This window comes from Mus musculus, chromosome 12, assembly GCF_000001635.26.
Source record: "Mus musculus strain C57BL/6J chromosome 12, GRCm38.p6 C57BL/6J".
Lineage (NCBI taxonomy): Eukaryota > Metazoa > Chordata > Mammalia > Rodentia > Muridae > Mus > Mus musculus.
Window position 1 is genome coordinate 40,652,501 of NC_000078.6, and position 20,460 is coordinate 40,672,960.

The window sequence follows — 20,460 nt, forward strand, 5'->3', positions numbered from 1 at the left end:
CACTTCTGTGTTTGCCAGGCACTGGCATAGCCTCACAAGAGACAGCTATATCTTGCCAAAAGCAATCTACAGATTCAATGCAATCCCCATTAAAATTTCAACTCAATTCTTCAGCTCCTTTTTCAAAGGGCCCAGGCCCACCTGCCTAGGGATGGCACAGTCCATAGCAGGCTGGGCTCTCCTACATCAATTAGCAATTAAGAACATGCCCTCTAGACTTGCCCACAGGCCAGTCTGATGGAGATAGTTTCTCAACTGAGCTATCCTCTTCCCAGGTGACTTTAGTTTGTGTCAACTTGACAAAAACAATCAGCACAATGAGTTTCTGTCACCAGGCATTGTAATGTCATCATTTATTATCATCGATAATACTAATACTGAAACCAGTATGAGGCTCCAGAAGTAATCGAGTCTATAGAAATTGATTTCTGAAATCAAATTCTTTGAGAGGATTTTTAAAAAATATTTTCCATTTGCTTATTCATGGGGCATGCCTTGGCCCAGGTGGAGGTCAGAATGCAGCTCATGGAGGTTATGCTTTCCTTATCTTTGTCTTCTACCATGTGGGTCCCTGGAAGAGAGTCAGGATTTTGAGCTTAGCAGTGAGTTTCCTGTTGAGCCCTAAGTCACCCCAAAGAGTACAACATTATTGTATATATTTCTGCATGATCTATGGGTGTCATTCACATAATGTGGCATATGTGTGCCAAGGTGGAGGACAGATCTGTGAAACTAGCTGCCTCCTTCCATGTCTGCATACCTTCCAGGGGTCACACTTGGGTCACCAGATTTGTATAGCAAGTGTTCTTACTGCTGACCCATCTCAGCAGCTCCTCCCAGAGGACTGAAGATAGGTGAGCTAGTGTCAGCTGCTCATCTCTTCCAAGGATGAAAAGCTTAGAGTCTGCCCTCACAGATATCAAGTATGAAGGGAGCCAGCATGTGGAATCATCTTTCTAGTTCATCTACCAAAAATGTGAAATACGTGACATACCACCCTGAGTACCAACCAAGGCAGATGTTTTTGAGTTTTTAAGTCCCCCAAATCATCATTTGACTGAAGCTTTGTTTTAAAAGCCTGGTTTTGGGCTTTTAAACAATTATTGAATCTGCCTGATGATGTGGCTCAGGAGATTGGGGCTCTCTGATCATGGTATGGACCCTCCTTCCTGTGAAGGTCAGAAAGGAGGGAGGCATGTTCGGACAGCATTTGGTTAGCATGACCTACCTTAGGTCATCATTCAATTTTGCTCTCCTCAGCCACTTGGATAGCCCATAGAGCCTAGTGACATTGAAAATTACAGACTCTTCATTGAAGTCCAATACACCCTTCACATAACTTCTTTCTATGAAAGATAATTATTTGTTCAAAAAAATGTGTTTGCCCCATTGTTTCACATAAGCAAAACATTTTTCCAGAGCATTTTTCTGGCTGGAAGGTTGATTTCCATATTCCACAAGGTTTAGCTGGGGGAGGGAGAGTGCCCTCTGCATCTTTTATTATATTTATGGAGCAAACACTATATACTGCTTTTTATATGTCAAACACTATTCTAAGTTCTTTGAAAAATATTTCCTGACTTAGCTCTTACAGCTACCCTATGTGTTACATATTACTAATATTCCTTTGTTTGTAGATGATGCAACCTAGAGACCTTGCCCAAAGTCAAGTGAAGGTTGTACAGGGTAGGCTGTATAGGAATCAATATTTCCTATCCCTACTCTATATTCCTTATCTGTAATGTCTATAATGTGCTATGTTCTTCCCTAGTCATTTTATGTTCACCATTAAATGTTAAGGGGATCTATATAGGGCTCATTCTTTTAAGATCTAGAATGATAGAAACTTGAGCTTTGAAGATTGTACAGGAAGGATCTAATGAGGAAGGGGAAAGGGAGGGGAAATCACTGATGGCCCCAGGCCCCTTAGGAGTGGAGCTTCAGGAAATAAGACTTGAGTTTGCAAATGGGAGATTAGCCATGAGAAAGGAAGAGCTGAGGGTGTGGTTGTGAGCTGTTTGAGCCTTAGGATGGGCCTATGAATTGTAATTTTCCAGAGAAAGGGAACTGGCAGTCTATGCTACTGGGTCGCCTTTAGCTGACATTTAAGGAGTGGCTCTTGCACCACGTGGGATACAAAGAACCATAGTGTGGTGCTTCACATAGGCTGTGCAGCTGTACATTAATGCTTATCTTCCCTTCATCCATGGTGCTTCATCTGCATCAGAGTATTAAAAATCCTGTCCAGTGAACTTCGCTCTCTAGCCAGCCAGCCAGTTGGCCTCAAGTAGTCAGCTTCAGTGAGAGACTCTGTTATATGTTTGATTGTGAGCCTTGGTGTCATGGTTGTTGTGTAACTTTCGTTCCTTTGTTTACTGGCACATTCTAAGTCCTTATTAATTAACACTGTCATTTTGACTTGGGACTAATTCATTCCTTTACTTTTGACTCAGCAGAGAACTTGGCCTGAGTACCACCTGTTGGTCACTGGCTACAGCAAAGTTGCTCGTACACATCAGCCGCTGGCTTGGGCTTCTAAGTGAGAAATTAGCAGCAGGGTGTGCTTAATTCTAGTAATTGCAATGATGAAGTTTACTTTCTTTCTTTTCTTTTTTCTTTTTTTTTTTTTTTTTTGGTGTTTCGAGACAGGGTTTCTCTGTATAGCCTTGGCTGTCCTGGAACTCACTTTGTAGACCAGGCAGGCCTCGAACTCGGAAATACGCCTGTCTCTGCCTCCTGAGTGCTGGGATTAAAGGTGTGCGCCACCACGCCTGGCAAAGTTTACTTTCTAATGAGTCCTTTTTCGAATACTTTTCTGAAGTTAGATTTTCTTTTTCTACTATCATGCGGTTAAACCCATTTTTCTTGAAAGGGTTCTATAGAAGCTTTCTTTTGCCTACAATTATGCCTTATTAAGTCCAATTCTGTCATTTAAGGGAGCGAGAGAACTGAATGCAGTAGATAAAGCACAGGCATTTTAAAAATCCAGATCCTTTAACTGTAAAATGGCTATGACTTTCTCTCTGTCTGGGAGAGACACACATCACCTGTGTCTTGTACACCCTTTCATTGTGGCTAAGTGGCCACACTCTGTGGTTAGGAAATCTGGGTAGAAATTCTGACTTTGCTACATCAGCCTGGGCACTTAACTGCGCATCTCTTACAGCTGTTAACTGGTAGGAATTAATGAAGATAACAGTGCTTTCTGGAGGGATTTCTTGAATGTTAAATGCATAGGATGTTGCCCAGGACCCAGGAGTTTATTGGTGCGTCCTGGCTATGAGGAGGAGGATTTTTGAACCCAAAGAGGAAGTATACATCACCCTAACTAGATGTACGTGGTGGCTACCTTTGTATTCTTATAGAAATCACACATTCCAAGAAATTGGTGATGTTTTAGTTATGATACTGCAGTTACTTAAAGTTTAGAGAGACCCTCTAGCAAAAAGGTAATATGCAGTGCATATTATGTTAGCCAGGAGTACACAAAAAATGGGAACCAGAAGCCTGAAGGGGGATTACAACCTGAAACACCACAGTGGGAACAGGAATAAGGAAGTTGGAAATCCTGTCTCCAGATGAGGAGAGTCTTATGAAATTGCTTTCATAGCTTCCAGTAACCCTGTTCAGCGGCAGACATTATTATATAAGAGCTTAGAGAAAGTGGTACTACTTTTATCTGCGTATAGTACTACATAGCAAGGTTAATAGAGCCTTTACAGGTTTAGTTCCCCTTGTCTGTGCTACATGTCTTGTTTGATGCATTACTTGAAGCTTACCATGGCCTGATCATACAAGTTCACCATCTACATTTTTACATAATTTAGGAATACTTACTGTTTTGACTGTGACATATTGTAGGCCTGGGTCTGTTTTTGTAATTTCATATTACAATGCTCACTAAAACTTGTAAGCTTTCCAAAGCAAAGAAAAGCAGTGTAAGGAAAATGGCCCAGCCAGACTAGCAAGGGACGCAGTGCACAGAGTTAAAATAGGTAGAGGAGGCATTCAGAACCCCTCCTTGAATTGTGGCAGCACAGTGGCAGCCGTTCTATCGGGCCCAGAGCATTTCCTGCTGTGTCTAGACATGTTGGCACAGATTCACTGTGGGTGTCTGTCCAGCAGTGACCCATAGAGACCTTCCCCGGGGCCCTGTGTTGACAAGCACAACTGCTTCCCACCTCCCTCCTCTCCATCATCTGATTGTTCCAGCAGGTGCATGGGAATTGGTGTTGTTGTCACCTCCGAATTAATCACATCTGTGGTTTATCCCTCATTCACTCTTGTGTTATACATAAAAAAAAAAAAATGGCCCACACATACTGGTTGCCTTTAATGGTAGTGACTCTAAGGAAGCTGCTGGAACAGAGGTGGGGCAGGAGGGGGATACAAATACAAAGAACTGAGCAAGGAAAGGCTTTATCCAAATCTAGAACACACTGTGTATCATGGAACCACTCAGCTTTTTTATAGCATTGTATGATAAGAATATAATGCCAATTATTTAACTTTAGTAGATGACTAGAAAAACTAGAGTTGCAGAAAACCGGAAGCTCACAGAGTGCATGAACTTGAGTAGGCTTCTCTTTTGCCTTGCACTTATGCAGACAGCTTGACGCTCTTAAGTAGAGGAGTATTTTTATTTGTACAAGGTGAGCAGAAAGCCCTCGTCTCCCCGATCCTGCCTTTTAAGTCAGGGGCAGGTTAGTGAGTCTCCTCCCCTCACTAGTATCATGGTCTTCTCTGTCTTTCTTCATGAACACCCAGGTTGCCGCCTGTAGGGCATTCAGAATAATTTAGTTTTCCTGGAGTCTGAATGGGATAAGCCTCTGTCACGCATAGTAAGCACTTCACAAAGACTTTATTCAGTGCCATTTACAGTTGCAGAAGGATTTGGCATCCACAAAGGGATGACCAGTGGTGTGCCTCTACTCTCTCTTCCCCTTCAGTTTCTCAGCACCTTGCAGAATACTTGATACCGGGTGTGTGTGTGTGTGTGTGTGTGTGTGTGTGTGTGGTGATGCATTTAAAGGAAGCTTTTAAGTTTTGCTTTCCTGTTGAGGCAAAGCATTAAAAGATCCTGCCATTAGTCCCTTAATCTTTGCTATCATCCTTCCCCTCCAGGAGTGGGGTGGGGATGTGCTCTTAATAAGAGAGAGCCAGGGTGCTGAGTGCATCATCACTAAGAGCTGTTTCATGTTACCTTGTGCTCTCAGCCCTGTCTCCAGGGAGCCACCATTTGCAAACACTGTCATGCTGAAAATAAAAGTACATAGGAGTCATCAGATAAAGGCCTGGTGTTACCCCCTAAGCAGTTGGACCTCTTGGATCTTAAGTTAAGCAGGGAGGGTCTACTTTATGGCAGTTTGGCTCTGGCGTTTCACACCACTACTGTGCAGTTACTGACGTCTGCTCATTCATACATTTAGCCAGCAAACAAGCCCCACCTAAGGCTAAGTGCTCATCTCAAGAAGGCATAAAGAAAACCACATCTTCCCAAGCCTTGTATTCTACTTAGGTTCAAAATGTTGAGAAAAATAAGGATAGTTTCTAAGTTACGCCTTTATATAGTATGGTCTATAAGGGTATGGCAGTCAGTATGCATTTTGTTGGTTCATTCGTTTTTTTGAGTTGTCTCACTATGTAGTCCTAGTTAGCCTGGAACTTGGTATGTACACCAGGCTGGCCTTGAACTTCTAGAGATCTTCCTGCCTCTGCTTCCAGGGTACTGGATTATAGCCAAGTGCCACAACAAAAAATTAAAATATGAACCCACAAAGAAAAAAACCTCAGAACATTCTTTTGAGAAAAAAAAAAGAAATAAAGATTTAGTTATTGATACTAAGGGTGTAAATTACATAGATTTTTTTTTTAAATTAATCATTCTATTTTCATTTACATCTTCTTTTTTCCCAATTTTTAATTAGGTATTTTCTTCATTTACATTTCAAATGCTATCCTGAAAGTCCCCTATACCCTCCCCCCACCCTGCTCCCCTACCCACCCACTCCCACTTCTTGGCCCTGGTGTTCCAGGCATATAAAGTTTGCAATACCAAGGGGCCTCTCTTTCCAGTGATGGCCGACTAGGCCATCTTCTGCTACATATGCAGCTAGAGACACGAGCTCTGGGGGGGTACTGGTTAGTTCATATTGCTGTTCCTCCTATAGGGTTGCAGATCCCTTCAGCTCTTGGGTACTTTCTCTAGCTCCTCCACTGGGGGCCCTGTGTTCCATCCAATAGATGACTGTGAGCATCCACTTATGTGTTTGCCAGGCACTGGCATAGCCTCACATGAGACAGCTATATCAGGGTCCTTTCAGCAAAATTTTTCTGGCATATGCAATAGTGTCTGTGTTTGGTGGCTGATTATGGGATGGATCCCTAGTGGGGTAGTCTCTGGATGGTCCATCCTTTCATCTTAGCTCCAGACTTTGTCTCTGTAACTCCTTCCATGGGTATTTTGTTCTTTATTCTAAGGAGCAATGAAGTATCCACATGTTGGTCTTCCTTATTCTTGATTTTCTTGTGTTTTGCAAATTAAAATTCTCAACTGAGGAATACCGAAAATGTTCAACGTCCTTAATCATCAGAGAAATGCAAATCAAAACAACCCTGAGATTCTACCTCACACCAGTCAGAATGGCTAAGATCAAAAATCCAGGTGACAGCAGATGCTGGGGAGGATGTGGAGAAAGAGGAACACTCTTCCATTGCTGGTGGGATTGCAAGCTTGTACAACTACTCGGGAAATCAGTCTGGCTGTTCCTCAGAAAATTGGACATAGTACTACCAGAAGATCCAGCAATACCTCTCCTGGGCATATATCCAGAAGGTGTTCCAACTAGTAATAAGGACACATGCTCCACTATGTTCATAGCAGCCTTATTTATAATAGCCAGAAGCTGGAAAGAACCCAGATGTCCCTCAATAGAGGAATGGATACAGAAAATGTGGTACATTTACACAGGAGTACTACTCAGCTATTAAAAACAATGAATTTATGAAATTCTTGGGAAAATGGATGGATCTGGAGGATATCATCCTGAGTGAGGTAACCCAATCACAAAAAAAGTCACTTGATACACACTCACTGATAAGTGGATATTAGCCCAGGAACCTAGAATACCCAAGAAACAACTTGCGTTAACATCTTCTTAACCTTTATTTTTCGTTTGTTTTAAAATGCCTACTTCACCCCAAAGTCTATAGAGAGCTTTGGTTTACTTGTGTTTCCCAATCCTTATTAAAAATGGTCTCCTCACAAAGAAATAGTATTTCACAAAGTCAAAATAACTTCCATGTGTAGATCGGACTGATCTCTTCCTCGCAGAGTGTCCAGGATACAGTGTTGGCAGTGATCCAATTCTGTGAACTCCAAGAACAATTAGCTTACGACACTCCTCCCTCATGCACATCACCCTGCTTCCTGACCCTGCTCTTGTTGGTCCTGCTCCTACCCATGGCTACTTCTGCATCCTCCGAGACTTCTGCATCCTCTGCTCAGAAGAAGCTTGTTTTCCTATCCATCTTCTAACACGTTCTCTGGAGAAAGACTAAAGCGTGTGCTCTCCTCCCTCACCACATTCATTCTTAGTCAGAATTCTATATAGGTCTGGTGATGGCATTTCTATACAGGCAAGGTTATACTTTTTAAAAGTCATCTTACCCTACAACACCGTCATTACCTCCCCATCCCCTGTCTGTTTCTTGCTGGCCCCACGTGTCTCCTCAAGTCGTACCCTCTGCTGCTTCCATTTCACACAGATTCCATATTGTCCTTCCCTCTTCTCTTAGTTTATAGATTTTTGTTTCCTGAATTACATAGAGAGAGGCATGCACATACTTGGACACATTTCTGTCCCCTGTTGCATTTTATTTCTGCAAATGAGATAAACATGTGGTATTCATCTCTGAGTCTCTGTTACTTTATTAATGTAGCAATCTACCAATTCATCTGTTTGTGCACATGGAGACTGGTTCTGTGTGTTTACTATTGTGAGAGTACAGGAATAAACATGGATGTGCAATTTTCTCTAACTTAAAGTCTGGTAGTGGTATGGCTAGATCATGGTAGTTAACATTTTTAATGTTTTGAAAACCTTGATACTGATTCCCACAGTGGCTTTATCCCTTTACATTGTCCCCACCAGTGTATCTGCGTTCTTCTTTCCCTGCATCCTTGCTAACACTGGTTGTCATTTCTTCCTTGGTGGGCTCTTCTGACTGGTATGAGATAGAATCATAAAGCAATTTTAGTATACTTCGCCAATGGCGAAAGGTGTTGAAGAAAATTAAATTTGAGAAAATCTCTGTTCAGTTTGTTAGCCCACATATTATTGTGTAATTTAGGGGTATATAGCTCATTCTGTACTCTAGATCTCAGTCCCCTGTTAGATGTATTGTTGACAAAGACTTTTTTTTCTATTGTATAGGGCATCTCTTTAGTCTGGTGATTGCTTCTTTGCACTACTTAAATCTCACAAAATACCACTTGACAATTCTGGTGTTGTTATGATGTTGAAATCCTTTTCAGAGTATCCATGATACATACTTCCTAGGTCATTTAATTATATAGCATTTATCTTTCTAAGAATTTACCCAAGTAGGAAATTGGGGATTTTGTAATTAGAGTCATTGCTATATATAAAGCAGCCACAACAACTACCACCACCACCACCACCACCACCACCATCATCATCATCACCACCATCATTATTTGTAACTGTTTCTTTAGGGTGGATTTTCTGCAGGTGCTGTGAAATGGTAGACATGTGATTGCTTATTTATCCCTTTAAGAGGGTTGTATTTCTCTTATCATAAAAAATTGTTGTCTTAGGAAGTTTTGTTTCATTTTTTATTATGCAAAGACAATAGCATAAGGTAGTTTCAGATTGTGCTAAGAGGTAAAAATTGACTGATTTTGATAGTCAACATTTGTAGTGATCTTAGCTATACTGTAAAAATGTATCTTCTGATGTGACTTTCAGCTCAATCCTTGACCTGACAAAGCTATCAGACGGTTTGGTCAGTCTCTTCATAGACATTTATACAGAATCTAGCCTTGGATATTAACAACAACAACAAAAAAAGCCTGTTGCTTTCTTAGGTAAGTGACTTGCTTGGCATAGTCCATCTCCATAGGCTTCCTTTTTCCATTTCTTTTTACTCAAAGGATCACATGATTGTAATGCTACTTTAGTCTTAAAATAAGTACACTAATGATCTTATCTAGTAAGACTTTCAAAGAAATGGTCTGACATTAGTGTTGGTCTTGTGGTTGAAGAAGAAAAGAAGAAAGTCTTTGTCCATGAGATAGCTTTGTTGCCTGCTTGGGCACATTTAAGACAGCTATAAAAAAAAATAAAAATTAGAACTGGTTAAGACTTAGGGCTCCTTAATATAACTACATCTTATTCATAGAGAAATGTTTTCAACCACCCACCCTAATAAGTCAGGATCTCCTTGTTAGGAATTAGGCATTGCAAGAGAAAGTAGTAACCAACCAGATGAGGGACTTCCAGATAAGGTGAATGAGTCTCTTCTCTTTCCACTGGGCAGTCATTCTCTTAGGATATAGTGTCTCCCCAGCCTCCATCCACTCAGGAGGACCAGATCCCATTGTCCAGAAGGCAACTCAGGGCTGCTTCCACGCCTCCTGCCCACTGTCCACAGTGACCTGAGGTAGCACTAGCACTACCTCAGCCTGTTATGATGATGTTTAAGCTCTTCCATTTCAAATGTTTCCCACTGAAGAAAGGGATACAGTTATAGCACTCTGCGTGGTATTAGGCTGGAGAGAGGAACTTTTTTCTCAGCCATTTGTTACATACCTCTGTAACAGAAGACAAACTTGGGGGAGAAGATGAAGATGGGTGGGTTGGCACACACCTTTAATTCACTTGGAGGCAGAAAGAAGCAGGAGTATCAGGAACATGAGGACAACTTGGTCTGTGCAGTTCTAGGAGGGCAACACAATACCTCAAAAATAATAACGATGGAGGAGGGAGAGGGGGAAGAGGAGTTGGAGGGGGAGGGGAAGGAAAAGAAGATTTAATCTATACATGGGCAATAGCCAGGGAATGAGTAATTTTCTGAGGTGGTTTTGAATTTCAGCTTATGCAGCATCTTCACAAACAGTGCATTTTAAGAGAAGAGACTAAGGAAGATATTGAGTTTCTAAGGGGCAACAATAATTTGTGGGAAGGCAAATAAATGGCAAAGAGTTGGCTTGATAAAATACAGGTGATTGGTGTCGCACATCTGCCACTGACTCTAGGCCCATAAAGGCCTACTGTAGTCTTCACTGGTGAATGCTGTACTACTGTAGAAGAGTGGTAGGGTTCCTTTGTCCTGCTTTTAGGCAGAGCGAGGAAGGACAGAACTTTCTGTATTTGCTGCTTCTTAACTGTCATTATTGCAGCAAACCTTATGCCAGGTGTGTTGGCATAGCATAGTCTAATCTCTTAGAAAACATCATTGGAAGCATGCTGCACTGTTAGTCAAATGCATGTGAGATAAAGAGGAGAAGCCTTGATACTTCCTAACACTTGAGTTTCACTGCATTCTAGAGAGAGACATTCTCTTGAGCTCTGAGGTTGACTTAAGACATTAAGAATTTTCCAAGATGCTTTGTTGAGGTTTGGTGTAGTTTTTTGGGTTGGTTTGGACGAGGCCATTGTTTTCCCTTATTTTCCCAATTAGCTTATAAAAACAGGGCCCTGTAAGTGTTTACACCACTTTACTATTGCTAACTTTCAGGCTGGAAATTAGTTTCAAGTGGCAGAACTATTCAAATTTTTAAAAAAGTTTTCTTTGTAATTTTTTATACATTAATTAACTCATGATCTTTTGCACCATTTGGTTCAAACCAAGATATTAATCACTTCCTGTATTTTGGATAAAATTCAAGTTGTGTGACTTTGGCATGCATTAAATCCTCCAATCAATTTGATTATTATGTGAGAGGTGACTTAGATTGATAATATGAATTCATGTTGGGAAATGGTAATTTCCTTATAAAGTATAAATCTCTTTGAAATATAGGAATATATGTCATATAAAAATATCAAAATCCCCGGCACTGGTCATTAGAATGTTCGAAGAGTATACTGGGAGTAGCACTTAATGCTATTTCTCAAGGGACCTTCTCAGATCTGGCCTGGTGGCCTCCTCAACCTACAGCCATTTTAACCAAAAGAATGGTGATTCAGAGTGGTTGAAGAAAACACTGGAAGACAGGAAGACCCTGCAGAGAAAGGAAGGGGTGTCATAGTTACTTTAGACCCTTAATGTGTTTCTCATGGCATAGTGTGTCAGTGTAAGGACAACTCTACTGAAGTATTCTGTTGAGATGCCATTTTCATTTGTAAAGGTCTCCGGACCTCAGAATTAGTAACTCACCTGAATATAACTATAACATGAGTTATTTCCTGGCTTTTTTTTAGCTTTATTTACTTTCAAGTATTTTTAAGTTTTATGGTAGCCTTTAAAACATTTATTCCTTGTGATCCAGTCTTGCTCTTCTCTGTTGATTCCTGAATTACTCTGTCTTTAAAGATAGGGTACCACTGTGGATATGAGCCAAGGCTCTCCAGTCAGATACTGCATGTTAAGATTGCTTCATCCTTGACGATCCATGAACCATTAGACAGCTTGGCCCATATCTCAAGCCCCAGCTCTCTCATGTATCAGACAGGGATGGTAGTGCTTCCTACCCCGTAGGGCAGTTGTGGGAATTAAATGAAATCTTCGCAAAGATTAAATGATAGAATCTGGCGTGAAGTACATAATTTCCTTCATTACTTTTCTTCAGGCACCCTGCCATGGATGCTTACTTATATTCCTCTTTCATTCTCTCTTTTTTTCATATCCTTATTAGAAGGTAGGTTATAAATAATAAATAAACATGATTTGTTCTTTATTTCCAAGGAAAGAATTAGTCAGAAGAATTTATAGTCATAATTTGTAGTGGCTCACATACAGAATTCAGGTGATTCTAAATTTCCCCAATAGTGAAGTTCTTCCTCGAGGAGCACACAGCAGCACATAAAAAAGCCAAATAATGATTTTTTTCTCTACTTATAATATATCAACCCTTTGTTCCCAGTGTTCCTGACATATTCTTTTGTTTAATCTTTTAAGAAGAAAGCATTAGAAAACATTGTGTCACTGTAGTTGTTCTTATTGTCTTTTTTTTGAATTATGTTTACCTCTTAAATACTGTATCACACTATGTTTTATCTATCCCATTTCATGTAATAAAGATGTAAAATGTGCATGAAAACAGGAGTAAATGAAGTTATCCAGAAGATCTAGAATTCAGAGCTACCATGCATTAATGAGGTGACTCTTGACCACTGGTCATGAAGTACCATCAATTGAACTGTTGCTGGGAAATTCTGTATGCATTCCTACTGGAAATTCAGTTTTCAAGACTTTTAGGGAAAGAGGAAATGTTGGAAAGGGATTAAAGCTTCCAGCTATGGGAAAATTTTAGTTTTGTTTTGCCTTAAGAAGGCTGCTTAGCTTGCCAGGCATGGTGGTGGATGTTATTAATCCCAGCACCTGGGAGGCAGAGGCAGGCAGATATCTGTGAATTTGAGGCCAGCCTGATCTACAAAGCAAGTTTTAGAACAGCCAGGGCAGTTACACAGAGAAACCCTGTCGTGAAGAAACAACAGAAACCAAATAATCCAAGAGTTGTTTGGTCTAATCAAAGACTGCCACGTCATTCGTAGAAGCTGAAGATGTGCATGTTGCTAATTATAAACCTAGTTCTAGTTGCTCGTTGTTGTAATAAGTCAGACACACAACCTTTCTGAGGCAGAAAAGAATGGAAATTCCTTAACGAGGCATGCACATCCCTCAAAAAACACTTACGAGTTTATAAACTAGAATCTCTCACACATCCTAGAGAACTGCAGTAGAAGCTTGCCTGAGGCAGCATGGCAGAAATCCATTTGTGTGTGGCCAATAACCTTTATATGAGACTGTCTCGAGACTTACAGATATGCTAGAACGAACTGGCTTTGGCTTGTTTGGTTTCTATCCTGGCTCAGAAAACATATGTTATGATAATCTCTAAATGTGAGAATAGGGAATTATAGTTCAAAGACTCTGAATTGCATTACTGAAGGTAATTTTTTTCCTAAAACTATTTGTTGAGTAAGTAGTTGATGTATCACTAAAGCTGAAAGGAAACACATTTTGTAAAACAGCACCATGTCATAAATGAATAGACTGTCTTTTATTGGACATGGAGATTTTCTGTCTGGTTTTTAATAAATTGCAAATGACTTATTGCTTCATGGTATCCATTTTGAACCTATTTTTATCTTCCCTCTAAGGCATGCTTAAGCTGAAGGATATGTTGCTGGCTTAGTATGTATTGATGTTCTTTCTGGAACAGGATATGATATAGTATAATACTTGCATAATCAGGATTCTGTCTAGACCGGTGAAATTAAATAGTGACAGAGCAAAAAGCATCTCTTCCTGAAACAGAATTCTTTAGAAGATGGTTTTTATCCAAACACTGATGAAACTTACAGATAGTGAATGTTTTTCTTTAAATAACAGGATTAAAGTTGAGGTTTTAATATGTAAAAATGTCTGAATTTTTGTGTATTAGTTTTATTGATTTTTCAGCCGATAAGTCGTAAGGTAGTGTGAAAATAAAGAGGACCTTCACAGGGAAGGCTATTCACATTATGACATGAGACACTATTTGCAACAGAGACCGGGGAGGGCACTTGTCCCGCTTGTGTTGTGTGCTAAGGTATTATAATTAGTAACTGCACAGTAGTGATGTATCAGTGAGAAACTAAGTAACTTCATCATTTATACCCTAAGACTGCTTAAACTTTAGCAGTTTTGACTAAATAAAAATCACATATTTACATTTTTAGCAAGTTTTGTCTTTGTTTAATAGAATTTTCGTAGAATTCATGTCCCTACTCATATTTTCACTGTGAAAAACAAACTAACTTGTCAGGGAACAAATTTCAACTAAGAACTCCTTTGCAGCCTGCTTAACCAAGATTAGTGCTTTCTTTGTTCTTGGTGGCACATAGAAGGCATGGTAAAAGTTAGTTTGAAACCTCCGGGTCCTGTTTGACATTAGTGCCACGTGAATGTACCAAATACACAGATGTCTGTGCCTTTTTCTGTGTGGATTTTCAAGACAGGGCTTATTATGAAGGCCAAGCTGTCCTCCAACTCATGTCAATCCTCCGGCCTCAGCCTCACAAGTGCTCAACACCATACCTGTCCATTTCTCCTCATACTAAGGAACTCTTCACTCCATATCTGTGTAGAACAGAACAGTAATTTGACTTTAGTAGTCAAATAAGGAGTGAAGATTTTCAACAAACATACCAGATACAGTTCTTTTTCCTGAGGGCATGGTGAGTATCAAAGGAGTCAGGCCAAATGAAGAGCTTAGCAGAGTGCCTGTTAAAGGATGATTGTTCAAAGGGTCAACCAGTAGTGTGACTATTTGAGCTGGAATTCCCTTGTTCTGAGATAAATCTGCATGTACTTCCTTTGATCAGATCTTAAGTTTGAAATAAAAATGAATGTGCTTTTACCATGAAGAAAGTGTCTAGTCCTTTTGAAAGGAAAGTATCGTAGCTGAGCATTGGAGAAGACTGAGTTCACGTTGCATGCTTCATTGTGTTTGTTCTTCCCAACATGCATTTCAGACTCACTTGGAAATTGTGGTTTCAGTTGAAACCTTGCAGCAATTTCTCTGCTGTATCAGCCCCCTGCTCTGTGGAAGAAGCTGGGCTCAGAGGAATGGAAATGGCCCAGTAGAGTGATGTGTGTTGGTTGCCCTCTCATATGAGAGGTCATGAATAGCCATAGTATGAGAAAATGATGAGGTTAGCCAGGCAGCTGCATCTGTTAAATGCCTCCATCTAGATTTATATCACAAAAGGGAACAGAAGTGTGGTAAGGCCTTTATAATTTGAAACCCAAGGTTCTCATTCTCCTCCTGGTAGTATTTGAATATTAGAATCATTATTTAAGGCAAGGATATGGTGATGAATGTAATGTGATAGGTTCTGAACCTTATACTAATAATGCCAGATACCACATTTCCCTGCTTCTCTCCTAGGCTAACCCTGCAGTAGCCAAGACCACATATTATCATTTCACATTCAGTGGATATTGGCTTTGTGTTCTCTGCCTGGGGCAGCCACTTACTTGATTCTTCCACTAGAAATTGAAATTCAGTGGGGGATTTAAAGCTGGAGATAGTGAATGCCTTGATATTTCTTGGGTGGACAACCATTGTGATGTTTGAATGTCAGTAAGTGTTTCATAAATTACCTTGAATCTGGCAACATTTCTGGCCTTAAATTACTGGCTGGTTGACAGAGTGAGTAATTTGTGTTTGCTATAAACATGAGTGACACTGTATTATCAAATACAGGCTCAGTGAAGAGTTTGAGATCTTCTGTTTATCTGTAGACCCAAGTAAATTCAAGTCTTATCCCTTGACACTTTAGCTGTGTTTTGAAGCATAAACACAAAGACCAAGAACTATAAAGCCATTTTTATTGTTACATTAAGCAACATGACATGAATTATTAAAACATCTTAGATGTAAACATAGGGAGGATTGGGCTCTGCTACCTCAAATCATGTGTTGGTTTCTACTGTATGGAATAATAGCAGTGGTGCTACTGACAGGAAACCAGCCTATTGCTGGAAAGGTTGGTTTTTGGGGTTTTTTGCATATGCATTTATGCAGATACTGCTTTGCCAGTTCTATCAGAAATGAAGCCCATGCTTGTTGTATTCAGTGCTTTCCAATGCCAAGCTTTCAGATGCTGAACAATTAGTAAAGGCTAACTATGAAATAATATTCTAAGTGTCTGACTGTCTTTCTCTTATAGTGAGAGATTTTTCTTGAGACTGAATAGAAATGGGCTTCCCAAAGCCCCGGATAAGCCTGAAAGACACTGTTCTCTCTTTGTGGTAAGTGGGGTCCTGTGTTCCTTGCTTAGGAGAATTAGGTTATTGATAGAGAAACCCATGACTCTGCGTAAATGACTCAAATAACGCAGAGATTACTGTAGTGGTTAGAATTCTGATTAACAGCAATCACAGTTGCCTTGCTCCCTTCACTGAGATTTTTAGTCTGGTTAAGACACCTGTTAGAGTACCGGTGACCCTGGGTGACTGTTTCACAAGAACAGTGGTACCTGGGCCTAGCAAGGCATTGGCTATCTAACCCATGGTTCTTAAGTGTTTGAAAATGGGTGAGTAAGAGATTTGATCAACAATTAATTGTCTTTCTTCCTAAGCTTTTTTTTTTTTTTCATACCGACCAATCAGCAGCAGTGAGTTATTTAGACCTGGGTTTGAACACCGTCCTTCTGACCTTGTTCCATTGCTCTGTGTATCTTTGTCCTTGTTCATGGGAGAATGGAGAAGCGCTTGAGCTTTGCTGCACAGCATAGGAACTCTAAAATAACCAGGCTTTGTTTCTCGGTAGGACTTGGGTAGCAGTGAACTCAGGAAGGACATCTACATTACCGTGCACATTATCCGAATTGGTAAGTTGCAGACTTGTGACTCTTGGGAATGATACCCAAGGGGTTTCTGTATGGTTCAGTACTGTTTTCTGTCTGGAATTAAATTTGTATCCAAGAAGCTAAGGGGTTTAGAATTATTCTCCTGCCCCCTTGATCTCACCCTCAAATAGAATTTTATCTTTTCCAATATAAATTGTTAAATATTGCATTGTGCCTTATTGATTCAAGCATGTTATATTTTTCTTCAAATTTTACCCCAGAGAGCATTGTTTTGGAATATTGCATGAGGGAGGGGCTTTGAGACAGTAGATGCTGTATGTTTTTCAGTTTGTGTGCTATCATCACCTAATTCAAGGATCTAAGAAACTCTGTGGGGAAAAATGAATATGCTTCTTTAACTGTCAACGCCCGCTTACTCAGATTTGATCTGATCGTGAAGACATTTAGATAATGCAGCATGTATTCACATCGTGCACAGCATCATTGTGGTAGAGAAGGGATACTCTTCTTCATTTTCATACATGAAATTCTTTTAAAAGTGGGGCATTCTCCAGCACAGCAGCTCATGAAAGTGAGTAGTATAGACATCACAGCTTTTCTCAGTGCCAAAAGGCTGAAACTAAGAATCTGTTCCCAAGCCAGTAAAGTTGCTAGAATACTTGGTGACAGTGCATTTGCAACAGAGCAGCAGCTTGCCATGCAGGCCAGCAAGATCATCATTGTCTTTGTAGTGTTGTAGTTTGTATATCTTGTAACCAAATGTTGCTATATTTGGAGGGAAACTAAAAGCATTATCATTCACACATAGATTGTCTGTATTTTTTTTCTCACAAAAAAATGTGTTCTGAAACTATTTTATGCTGTTTTTATATTTGAAGGATAGGGGAGTTGATTTTCTTGAAGTAAACTCTTTTTTACTTACTTTGTTTGCTTTGGGGATGTTTTGTTTTGAAACAAGATCTCATTTTTAGATCACATACATCTAAAACTCACTATGTAACCCAAATCTGCCTCCAACTCCTTATCTTCCTGCTTCAACTCTTAGGCATTGTGGTTGCTGGTATGCTCCATCCCCTATGTTTGTGTGGCTCTTTAGCTTTTCACTAGATGGCTGAGCATGTGAGAAAGAATTAGACTCTTAAAATAACAGGGAAGGTGATATGCTGCGATCTACTTTTGAAACTTGTCTGTAATATGATAAAAGGGAGGTCTGGTTAATATTTTCTGGTGTCTGTTTTTTTTTTTTTTTTTTTTTTTAGTTTCTTGAATTTTAATTTACAGCCAGTTGTCAATATAAAATGTTTGTGTAAATATTGGTCAAGTTCGTGTATGATCTTTTAACTCATTGAAGGAAAAAACAAAGCTTTCTGGCATTGAGAACATTCTAGACCATATCTGTCAGTTTGGTTTGGTAGGATAACAATCATCAAAGTGTGTGTCTTTGGGGATCAGGGCCTTCACCACAAAATCACTGCCAATGATGCCACCCACATTGGTACTGTAAGGTCCTGGGGCCTCCTTTCAAATATAGATTATTTTGTTGGTAATTATCCTTTTTTGTTTTTAATCTCCCAAGATTTTCATGACTATAACATAAAATAAATGCTGAAGTAGGAATTACCTACCAATTCCTATTCCCTATTGGGTCAAAAAAATCCTTGCAAAACAATAGTTATTGGTTCCACAGTTAAAAATTGATCAGAATTTAAACTAAAGTAAAACACTTGAGAAAGGTTAAGACTTATCTGGCAGTGTTCTTGATGCAGAGAAATTAAAGAGATTATTATCTGTCAAGGACAGATGCTTCTTGCTATTTATAGACTGTCCCTTGTACCTGCTTTACTGGGAAAAGGGCATAGTGACCCTCACTGGCTGCCAAAAGCAAAAGCAATGTCTTCATTCTGGGAATTTATAGGCAGGTCTCTGATTTGGAGAAACTAGCAAAGAAGCAAAGGGAGATGTTTGTTTCTGAACTTCCCAGCACTGGGTTCCACCACCCTCCATGCTTCCCTTTCCAGCTTTAGCTGGTTGGTCTGTATTTTATCTTCATTCCTATATAGAGGATTTTCCTGGAAACCAACCAGAACTGAATTCTTATCATCAGCCTTACAGTTGGAAACAGCAAGGCTAGCATCCAATTTTTCTGGTATTGTGATTATATCAAGACCTTAGTCTCCAAAGCTGTGTTTGCCCATAGAGCCAGGATAGAGAATCTCAAACTGTGGGTTCAAGGACTAGAGAGGGGAGGGCAACTTGGTTAAATCTAAGAATCACAAAGCTTAGGGCAGGGTCTTCTTTAATGAGAACAGGGCTTATCGGTCCCCTCCTCCACAGCATTTGCCTCATTTTCTATAGTGCATATACTAGAGGAAGATGGATAGTACGGAAAGACCTATTGACAGACACCAAGCTGGATTTTGCCATCTTTTTTTTTTCCTATTTAACATTAGACTAGGGGTGTGCCATGTGTATGTTCATATACTGTACATTGCTGCTCACATGGAAAATAAAATGTGGATCACTTGGAGAACTACAGACAAATTTACCAATTTCCTATCTTCTTTCATAGTATTTCAGCACCAGCATGCTGTCTGCTTGTCTACAAAAATAATAATTGATAGTTTAATGCCAATAAGCTAAATACCAATGTGCAGGACAGCCGCTGGTAGCACACACCTTTATTCCTACCACCCCAGAGGCAGAGACAAGCAAATCCCTAAGTCTGAGGCCAGCCTTCTCTACATGAGTTTCACAGAAAACCAGGTTTACATAAACAAATACCCTGCCACAAGAGAGAGGGGGGGGGGAGAGAGAGAGAGAAGAAAAACACAAAGCATTGCTCCAATAGCATGTATTAAAATACTTGACAAGCATACTGAAGCGGTGATTCAGTGGTTAAGAGCACTTAACTTCCCTGTTCTAGTTTCTTGGATTACTGCAGCCATGTTGTACAAAAGTAGACATGCGAGCAAAAACACCCATGTAAATAAATAAAATCTTTAAAGGAAAAGAAAACTTGTCCTTGAAAATTTTAAATGAACTTTAAAACTTTGTAACTGTCAGAACTACCCCAGAACTATCGGAGGAGGACTGAGTTGTGAGTTGTGTCCCAAGGCAGGAGTATATGCAGTTGATCATTTGTACTTGTTATGCTCAGAGTTTCCAACTGATTCTTTTCAGATGTGAACCTTGTGTTTGGATTTTGAGACAGGATCTTGTTAGGCAGCCCAAGATGGAATAACCTTGGGAGCTTGTCTAAGCACTCCAAGTGCTAGGGGCATAGTCCTGTCCCAAGACATCTAACCAAAGTCAAAAGTTTGAATTTTTTTTTTTTGAACAGGCAGTTATTAAGATAGAAAATGAAATGGGTACCGTGACCGTTCTTAACGTTTTGCATCTTCTGGGATGCTTTCATGAGGCACCAGAAGAAGAAGCTGCTCCCCATAAATGAGATCTGCTCCAGTCTTCATGTTTGTACAGAGTTCTCATGTTCTGTTCATGCTCGGAGTTTAAGCCACTCACTCAGGGTTGGACACTTAGGTGATTAGACAAGAAGAGTCGTAGTCTCTTGCCCTGATGTCATTTTCTTCCTAGCCCTTGTTTCGTTGCCTGTGGCTTGTCTGTACCTGTGTCTGTATCTAAGATGCATCTACTCACATCTTCATGGGTCATGTTTGCTTATTACCCGGACAGGTCGAATGGGAGCAGGAGAGAAAAAGAATGCCTGCAGTGTTCAGTACCGGCGACCTTTTGGCTGTGCAGTCCTTAGCATTGCAGATCTCCTCACCGGAGAGACAAAGGATGACCTGGTCCTGAAAGTGTACATGTAAGGAACATGCCTGAGGTGGGGTTGGCATGGCCGGAGGGTGCCTGAGAATCCTGCCTGGGTGCATGGACTTTAGATGCATAATTG

The 20,460-nt window shown here is 40.1% G+C and overlaps 1 protein-coding gene across 9 annotated transcripts in view; it reads left to right on the plus strand.

The window, feature by feature from the left end:
* The window catches only part of Dock4 (dedicator of cytokinesis 4), a 400,918-nt gene that overhangs the window by 206,544 nt on the left and 173,914 nt on the right, over positions 1-20,460 (plus strand). For all 9 annotated transcript variants that reach the window (XM_006515085.3, XM_006515089.3, XM_006515090.3 and 6 more), the window contains exons 9-11: positions 15,906-15,987; positions 16,508-16,568; positions 20,241-20,373. In XM_006515085.3, the coding sequence (XP_006515148.1) occupies positions 15,906-15,987; positions 16,508-16,568; positions 20,241-20,373 (276 nt within the window). The remainder of the gene's footprint in view (positions 1-15,905; positions 15,988-16,507; positions 16,569-20,240; positions 20,374-20,460) is intronic.